The sequence below is a fragment of the Platalea leucorodia genome (genome assembly GCF_965183815.1).
Source record: "Platalea leucorodia genome assembly, contig: HAP1_HAP1_SCAFFOLD_77, whole genome shotgun sequence".
Taxonomy (NCBI): Eukaryota; Metazoa; Chordata; class Aves; order Pelecaniformes; family Threskiornithidae; genus Platalea; species Platalea leucorodia.
Window position 1 is genome coordinate 1 of NW_028121441.1, and position 9,624 is coordinate 9,624.

A 9,624-nucleotide genomic window follows, 5' to 3' on the forward strand; every position below is an offset into this window, starting at 1 on the left:
AATATCATAATAACAATACAATAATAATAACCAAAGGAAGTGATACACTATACAATTGCTCACCACCCACCAACCGATGCCCTGAGCAGCGATCGTTGCCCCCCAGATAACTTCCCCAGTTTCTATACTGAGCATGACGTCACATGGTATGGAATAGCCCTTGGGCCAGTCTGGGTCAGCCGTCCTGGCTGTTGCTCCCTCCAGCTTCTTGTGCACCGGGCAGAGCACGGGAAGCTGAAAAGTCCTTGACTAGTGGAAGCACTACGTAGCAACCACTAAAACATCACTGTGTTATCAACATTATTCCACATCCTAAATCCAAAACACAGCACTCTACCAGCTACTAGGAAGAAAATTAACGCTATCCCAGCTGAAACCAGGACATCCCTCAGGAGAGGGGAGTGAGCGAGCAGCTGGCTGGGGGCTTAGCGGCTACATTATGGACTTATTTCTATTTTCACTAAAAACAGTAACAGTAGCATGCTCTAACATTTCTTTTCTCCTTCTTGATGATGATATACTTAATTTCTTTACTTTTATTCCTCTCCTTCATTCTTACTTGACAAGACAGCTATAACTTAACAGAATTTAGCCCTTGGCATGAAGTTTTTAGAACAATGGTTTCTTCTCTCATTGCGAGCTCTTTGTTATCATTTCATGGTAACACCTCCTAGACAATATTGCCCCTAATTCACTTCTGCTCTCTTTCATCCTTACTTCAAGTGTGTGCGAGAGGAGTTCATTTTTTTATCAAAAAAATGTCAAGGGACAGATCCCAAACTGGTGAAAAGCACAAAACAGGCCAAAGATTTATGAGATGGACACTGATACAACACCATTATCTTCCTTTTGGATCTCTCATCCTTCAGCAGCATGCCTCGAAGGTCTGAAGTCCCTCCATCTGCCCTGTATGTCAGCACAGAAGGTGAAATCACTGCGGTCAGAGGTGGTGTTTTGATTCTCTTCTCAGCCTAAAGCATCACCTGGGTCAGGAGATATTCCAGGACACCTCAAGGGGCATCATGCTCCTCTGGACCCAAAAGGGGAATCTCAGGTGTCATGGCATAGCAACACTTGTGTTCAGGGACCTGGTCAAAACACCCATCTCCTTTTCACTTGAGTTTCCTCAAGTAACCCTTGAGTTGATTCCCATCCACTGCTGGTTGTCCTCCTCCACAGGAAGAGAACACAGGGGGCATCCCCCATCCTCATCCTCCTTGCCAGTCTCTCCAGCAGAGCCTGTATTCCTCCACTGCAGAACCCCATGTGAGCAAGCTGTCCCACCACATCTCATTTCATCCAAAACCGTCACAGTTGTGTGACAAGCCACAGGGCTCCAGCTCCTCCTGCCTCTGATCCACCTCCTCCTGGCTCTGATCCACCTGCTCCTCCACAGCTCAGCTGTGGCACCAGGGTGGACTGCAGACTTCTCACAGGGAAACCTGAGCAGTGACCCTGACCAGAAGACCATTGGACAGCGAGCTGTGCTGCGCTGCACGTACAGCCTGGCCTTCACACCTGTGCCGTGCAGAACGGAGCCTTTGGCCGCAGGACAACTTCAGCAACTCCTTGTCACAGAGGAGCCTGCAGGCAGCTCCCACTCAGTACTGGCCTTACACCTCCTGCCTGGCCTTGCCTGTGTCTAACAATGCAGCAAGGAGTTCTCATGAGAACATCGCTTCTGTTAGACTGTAGAGATGATGGAAAGAGTTCTTCTTTTGTAATAAATGCCTCCAGTAGCTTGAATGATCAAAACAGGGGAATGGCTTCTATGGGTGAGGTGCGCATGGCATGCTGTGTGTGGGTCAGAGGCCTGTTCAATGCCACACCAGCTGGGGTTCCCACCATCTAAAAGGGACCTAAGATGATCTGCATGATTCTCTCTTCATAGTGTTAGCGCTAATGAACAGCATGTTAAATGATAGCTCACAGAGTCTGACTGCCTTTCTTACTCGAATTACAATGAACCAGCAGTGAAAAACACTCTCTCGGCACCCTTGCGTGCAGTCCCTCCAGTCCCATGGACTGGTAAGGGTGCAGTTTGCTCAAGGAACCCCTGGCTTGATCCCCATCCACTGCTGGTTGCCCTCATCCAGCATCCTGCCTCAAAGCACCGAGGCCGGGGAGACCTTGCTGGTGGTAACTGAGGCAAAGAGGATGTAGAGTATCTCAGATCCATCTACACCTACTCTTACTAAATTTAGCAGTGGTCTCACAGTATTTCTGACTCTTCCTTAGCTCTTCCTGAAGTAGCAACAGCTCATCTTAATGCCCTTGGATTCCCTTTGGAGTTTCAATTAAGTTTTGAGATGAACCACGTCAGTGCTTGGATTATGCTGTCCTTGAAGACAAGATGTATCCAGGCACGCTCTTAACATGATTGGCCTGTTCCTTGATTGAATCACCAAGGGAGGGAGTAAAGACCCCGGTGTGGGGTGCTTTGTGTTCATGCAATGCAGGCAGCTGTTGTGTAGAGAAGGGACAGACCTTGCTTCTCTGATAGCATCAGCCAATGGCACACAGGCACCACATCCCACTCGCTGCGATGCCGTCAGGGGTGTCTGTCACGCACCCGCCCTGAATGGGGATTGCTTTCCTGTAGGTGCTGTGCTGTCCCTGCCAGCCCTGGTGTCTCAGGTTGCTCTGTGGGCCTGGGTTTGAAAATTGATTGAGTCGACACCCTGAATTCTGTAAGGCAATGTGGGGATGAACATGAGGCAACTGCCAACACAGTGAGTGGAGACCTAGTAAATACAGCTCCTGGAGAAGAGAAAGAGAGAGCCTGAGCTCTCCCTATGGCACATGACTCCATTCCATCATAGGAATACCTCCATAGGCCACCCTGAACAGAATGAGTAGGGGCAGGTTCCATTGCCCTTAATTTGGGCATCAGCTGTCATTTTAGTTGTTCAAAGAAAACTCCCAAGAGTCTCCAAGAAGATGCTGTCAGTGTCTGATGTTGTCCTGTCTCTACATCTGCCAGCACCTATCTTCAATCCCTCTCTATTGCCTGCACCTATCTTTGACCACCTCTAGCACCTCAGCTGTGACCACACATTTGCACCTGAACAGCTCACTCCTGGCCTCCGCCACCATTAATTACCATGGGAGCTGAGGCAAGGAGCTCACACGCAGGTGCCTATTTAATGCCCACCTGAAGAGAGGCAAGAGGAATCCCACCTCCTGTGGGTTGGTGGTGTGCATGGGAGGGAGCAGAGTCCCCTGCCAGCCCCAGGACTACAAACCATGGAGAGGATGCCTTGCCTGCCTCAGTTGCATCCCTTCCCTCAGCAGGGGTAAAGGAGAGCCCTGTCTCATGTCCTGTCTAATGATGGGCCTAGAAAAGTTGATATTTGCACCTAACTCTGTCTCTCTGCAGGTGTCCTGGTTTCAGCTGGGATAGAGTTAATTTTCTTCTTAGTAGCTGGTAGAGTGCTGTGTTTTGGATTTAGGATGAGAATAATGTTGATAAGACACTGATGTTTTGGTTCTTGCTGAGTAGAGTTTACACCAGTCAAGGACTTTTTAGCTTCTTGTGCTCTGCCAGGTGCATAAGAAGCTGGGAGGGAGCATAGCTAGGACAGCTGACCCAGACTGGCCAAAGGGCTATTCCATACCATATGACATCATGCTCAGTATATAAGCTGGGGGAAGAAGAAGGAAGGGGGGGGACATTGGGTGTGATGGCGTTTGTCTTCCCAAGTAACCGTTACGCGTGATGGAGCCCTGCTTTCCTGGAGATGGCTGAACACCTGCCTGCCGCTGGGAAGTAGTGAATGAATTCCTTGCTTTGCTTTGCTTGTGCGTGTGGCTTTTGCTTTACCTATTAAACTGTCTTTATCTCAACCCATGAGTTTTCTCACTTTTACTCTTCCGATTCTCTCCCCCATCCCACCGGGGGGGAGTGAGCGAGCGGCTGTGTGGTGCTTAGTTGCTGGCTGGGGTTAAACCACGACAGCAGGGAAATGCCACTGCTGGAAAGAAGTGTCTCTCCCCAGCTGAGGGAGGGAACATCAGCGATGCCTTCAGCCTGTTTCACAGCAGGTTCCCCTGGAGCCCCAGGGACAAATCAAGGGAGCCCAGAGAGGGCAGAGAAATTGCCACCTAGGGCTGGTCCTCTGCTGCTGAGCTGGGCTGGGCTCCTGGGACACAGGGAGCTCATGGGAAACAGCTCTGCCCAGGAGCAGCAGCTCTGCAAAGCGCAGCAGGGCTGAGGGCACTGCCTGCAGGCACCAAGGGGAGAGGAGCAGGGCAGGGAGAGCTTAAAGGCAGTCTGGGGTGTAAGGAAAGTTGAGAGCTCACTGGGGGAGAAATCTTCACAGCCCTCTACGTGGTAAGTACCTGCAGGAAGGGCAATGTATCTGCAGCTGGTGGAAAGATCTCCAAAAGCTGGCGCATCCCAGAGTCAGGAGGACTGCCCCCGTTTCTCTAGTGTAGAGGAGAAGGACGTGCTGCACAGCAGGGCTTCCCTGCTGCACCCTCAGAGGGACAGGGCATCACAGCTGCCTTCTCCCAGGGACAGCTGCAGGGGGTGACTGTGTGTGTGCAGCCAGGGGTGCAGCACACACACAGAAGGTCAAGGCAGAGTTTGCTATAAAGAGAATTCCCGAGCCTGTGTTTTCAGTGCCCTACTCTGAGGGCAGGGAACAGGAGCAGCGGTGGGGCCGGGGAAGGGAAAGAGAAATAGAAAAGGACCTGTCAAGTTTGGACAAGTCATTGAGACTCCTGAGCTGTAACTTGGAGTGGCCAGTAGGTCATCTAACCGCCTCCTAAAGTGCCTTCAGCCCCTCCTCTGCCTCGGGACAGCACCAGCATCACCTCTGCTGCACCCCTCAGGGCTGTTCTGACCTGCCCTTCTGAACCTCCCGACAGGAACATGTGCCCAGCCAGTGCCCTGCAAACAGGCAGGTTTCTGTAGGGCCAAGGGGAGTGCACCGAGGTTGGCATGGGGTCTGTGAGCGCTGACAGGGAAAAGACATGGCACAGGAAATCACTTCCCAGGAGGAAAACCTCTAGGCAGCAGCATTACGATCAGGAAATGAGAGGAAACTTACTTAAAAGAGCAATGTTGTGGGAGGGAGAATTCAGAAAACTCCGTATCATTCCCTCCAATGCAGACCCCTGCCTCTGAGCAAGCCCCCTTGCCTCCTCTCCCACCCACCAAAGCCTCTGCCCTCAGGGCTGTGGGGTCCAAGCCATGAACCACCTCCTCTGCAGCCAGAGCTCCAGCAGAGCCGTGGTGCAGCTCTGCAGCCACGGGCCCAGTTCCCTCTGCAGAGCGCAGGGGCTGAGAGCAGCTGCCCGGCAATGGTGGTGTCTGGGAGGTGGCGTGCACAGCTGGGGAAGGGGAACGCTGTCTGAGTGCCCGACTGCCTCTGCCCTGGCCTCTCTCAGCCAGAACCTCCCTGTGTTTTTCCTTCTTTCTCCACTTGTCTGTGTGATTGCTCTTGTTATCCTGGTCTTGCTGTCACGCTCTCTGGGGGTGGCAGTTGCAGCTGCAGAGTCACACACTGATCTTGTGGGGCCTTTCGTGCAGCTGTGTCCCTGGGAACAAGTGTCCCAGCCTTCCTCTCATCTGTGAGGCTGTGGGCAATGCAGGCTGTGGGGCTGGGGCATGAGCTGGTTTGCCCTTAGTGAGATACCATCATGAAAAAACTGAGGCATCTCCTTGAGGTATCCTTCCAAGCTGTGAGCTGCCCTCCAGAATGCAAATCTGTCCCATAGCATCTTTGTGTTACCTGAAAGCCCCATGGAGAAGCACAGAGATGCAATGGCCAAGGAAATGCTCTTGGGTCGGTGAAATGAGCCCTGTGTGTCCTTGGCTGGAAGTGGGCTGCTGAGGCCTTGAGAAAGGGTGGGACATTTAGTGGTCTGCACTGGATCCCTCTGCTCTCAGCAGTGTCTGCTGGCTTTTCACAGGAACATAGCAGTGTGATCGCCCTCAGTCTCAGAAAGGTGCAAGGCCAGGGCCTCTCGGACTGAGGGACAGACCAGCTCCCCTCACTCTGCTCTAATCCCAAGGCAATCCTCTTGCCTTGCAGGATTTGCTCTGTTCTCCCTGAGTGCAACAGAAATACTGAGGGTTTCTGACATCCCAAAACAATCCTCAAACAAGAGGGGGGAAATTCTTTTTAAAAAAACCCTTTCAGTCTGCCTTCTGCATTCCTCATTCCTTAGCACTGGGAGTGCAGATGCTGACAAGCCCTTCTGCATTAGGGGAGGTTTCATCTGACAAAGCTGAACACCAGGACTGGACCCTGCTTCCACCATTCCCATGAACGCACTGCTGCACAGCAGGGCTGACACCTCGGCAGCCAGAGGGCAGAGGCCCAGCTCCTCACGGCACATTCAACCAGCACAAAGCACAGCTTCAGCCATGGAGCTGAAGGAAGGTCTCCTAGAAAAGGGAAATGTGTGTGTGTTTATGCGTGTTTGTGTGCAGCAAGGGGAGGGTCTGTAGGAAATGGCTTTTAGTTTTGCTCAGAAAAGTCTCCCCTAACTTGTCAATGACTTTTCCTCCTTGCACAGGTCCTCGTGCCCAGAGGCAGCAAATGTCCAATGGCAGCTCCATCACCGAGTTCCTCCTCCTGGCATTCACGGACGCACGGGAGCTGCAGCTCTTGCACTTCTGGCTCTTCCTTGGCATCTACCTGGCTGCCCTCCTGGGCAACGGCCTCATCATCACCGCTGTAGTCTGTGAACAACGCCTCCACACCCCGATGTATTTCTTCCTCCTCAACCTTGCCCTGCTCGACCTGGGCTCCATCTCCACCACTGTTCCCAAAGCCATGGCCAATTCCCTCTGGGACACCAGGGCTGTCTCCTACCAGGGATGTGCTGCCCAGATCTTTTTCTTTCCTTTCTTGATGGTAGGGGAATATTTTCTCCTCACCATCATGGCCTACGACCGCTACGTTGCCATCTGCAAACCTCTGCACTATGGGACCCTCCTGGGCAGCAGAGCTTGTGTCCACATGGCAGCAGCTGCCTGGGGCGGTGGTTTACTCACTTCTCTGCTGCACACTGCCAGTACATTTTCACTCCCACTCTGCCAAGGCAATGCTGTGAACCAGTTCTTCTGTGAAATCCCCCAGATCCTCAAGCTCTCCTGCTCAGATGCCTACCTCAGGGAAGTTTGGGTAATTGTGATTAGTATCTTTGTGGAATTTGGGTGTTTTGTTTTCATTGTGCTGTCCTATGTGCAGATCTTCAGGGCTGTGCTGAAGATCCCCTCTGAGCAGGGACAGCACAAAGCCTTTTCCACGTGCCTCCCTCACCTGGCCGTGGTCTCCCTGTTTATCAGCACTGCCATGTTTGCGTACCTGAAGCCCCCCTCCATCTCCTCCCCATCGCTGGATCTGGTGGTGGCAGTTCTGTACTCAGTGGTGCCTCCAGCAGTGAACCCCCTCATCTACAGCATGAGGAACCAGGAGCTTAAAGACACATTGAAGCAGCTGATTCAATCAGCTCTTTTCAGCAGCATTAACCTGCTCGTGTCTCTTCAGAAGTGATTTCAAATTCATCTCCGGAACCTCCTGCGCTTTGGGCAATTTATCTGTGATAACCGTGTCTGTCCATGCCTGCAGCCACTCCACTCCACCAGAGGCCTGAACCCAGCCTGTCTGACCCAGAGGCCTGTTCACATGTGGCTGGCACAATGGTACAGCTCGCCTCCCATGTCGCATCTCTGGAATAAAAGGGGATTTCCTCAGTGCTGGTGCCTGGAGGTTGGGCTCTTCTGCCAAAGCTGAGGTCAGGCTGAACAAATTGCCCCCACAATGCCATGCTGCTTTGCTTGGCTTCTCCATGGGATGGGGGGAGGAGGGCATGGGGCAATGTGTTAGAGAATGGGCCTGGGCTGAGCCTTCACCTGTGGGTGCCCAGTTCCTCTGGAGATGGTGAATGATCAACAGGGATCTGCCTGGGACATCACCCCATGGCTTTCAGGCACCACGGCCCACTCGCTCTGCAGAGCAGTGCCAACAGCTTGGGGCCCTGTGGAGAGCACAGGGAGGGGGTAGGAGCGGCAGGTCAGGCCAGCATGGACAAACTTCCCTGGTGAAAAGCTCTCTGGGGGCAGGGACATGCCTGGAGAAGAGCAAAGAAGCAGCTCTCTGCTTCCAGAGGGTTATAAATGACAAAGAGAAATCTATTTCTGAATGCACCAGCTCGGGCAGGCTTTTCTATTGCTTGGGCAGCCGGAGCAGCCTGAGGATCCTCTGGACCAGGATTGTTTTCCTGGGAGAGGGGCTGGCACAGAGGGGCTTGCTGGCAGTGGACAATAAGGATGTCTTGGAGACAGGAGCAGCCACTGGCTTCCATCTCCTCATGCCATGGCTGGCCCTCAGCCCTGGGGCTGATGGGGAGGCTGAGACGCCTCTCTGCCTCCCAGGAGCTACTGTGACCTTCAGAGGGGCTGGGGCTGTGGGGTTGAGTGTGCAGAGCTCTGCAGTACCCATCAATGGGCACTGCCATGGGGTCAGCCCAGAATGGGCTGCTTTTCTGGGCTGGACAGGGGGGAGATGGGTAGGGGGTGGGAAGTGATGGGGAGAACCAGAGAGGGACTGGGCTGGGCTGGGAAGTGCTCAGGAGAGGAACGCACTGAAGTTAGCTGAGCTGTCCGACCTTGCAGGGTGAGGTCTCACACCTATGAGGACTTGATGGAGAATAGAGAGACAGGCTTTTCACCATGGGGCAAGGCTGGAGGACAAAAGACAGGGGGTGGAAGGTGAAAGAGGAGAGATTAAGCCTGGAGATAAGGAAAGTCTGTTTCAGTGTGAGCTGAGCCAAGCGTTGGAGCAGGCCACCCAGAGATGCTGTGCAGACTCCGTCCTTGGAGGTTTCCAAACTCAGACTGGATCAAGCCATGAACAACCTGGTCTGACCCTTTTTTTTCTGGCAGGTCGGACTGCAGAACTCCCGAGGTCCCCTCCAACTTGAACTGATCCTATGGTGTCAGGCCCCTTCTCTGAGAACCACAGAGCAAATGTTTATGGGGCAAGAATCTTCCTGTGCTGTATGTGACCACCTAAGCTAACATCTCAGCCAGTGAAAAGAGGTCGATACTACAGCATGACTCTCTTGGCAAAGACTGAGGGGTGTCGCTGACAGTCCTGGGCAGGAACTGTCTTGGGGGCACAGGGCTCTGGGCAAGACACAAAATGACCTTTTTTTTAAAATGCTGCTAGCCTGAAAAGAAAAAAATGTTTAGAAAATGTCAATAAACATAAAACAAAGAATTAAACACAAAGCTGCAAAGCAAAGAAAATGTTTGAAAACACTTTTCAGCTTTTAAATTTTATTGTGGTTGGATGTAGGACCCAAATGCCTTCAGCTACAGGGACACAGACACCTCCTGCCAGTGCAGATGCCCTGGGAACCCCCTGCCCAGCCTCTCACAGATAAATATTGATCTCCTGTACTTGCATTATGGCTGCTCTATCTATGATATTACGCTGCGTATTCAGTCGCCCTTATCTTTCAGGTCTTCCCACCTCTCTTGATTAAATGACCATGTCTAAGGGCATCTTCTCAGCAGAGGTAGCGGGACATTTGCCCTTCCCATTGCTCTCCAGGCTCCCCCCTCCCCCTGCTTTTTGTTCATTCAGATACCTCCCAATTATC

The 9,624-nt window shown here is 52.4% G+C and overlaps 1 protein-coding gene across 1 annotated transcript; it reads left to right on the forward strand.

The window, feature by feature from the left end:
- Nucleotides 1–6,551: 6,551 nt before the first annotated feature.
- On the forward strand, nucleotides 6,552–7,511 carry LOC309603417 (olfactory receptor 14C36-like; the record flags this gene model as incomplete). The annotated part of the gene is made up of 1 exon (XM_082338272.1): nucleotides 6,552–7,511. One exon carries the CDS (start codon nucleotides 6,552–6,554, stop codon nucleotides 7,509–7,511), a length of 960 nt encoding a protein of 319 aa, XP_082194398.1.
- Between the last annotated feature and the right edge of the window lie 2,113 nt (nucleotides 7,512–9,624).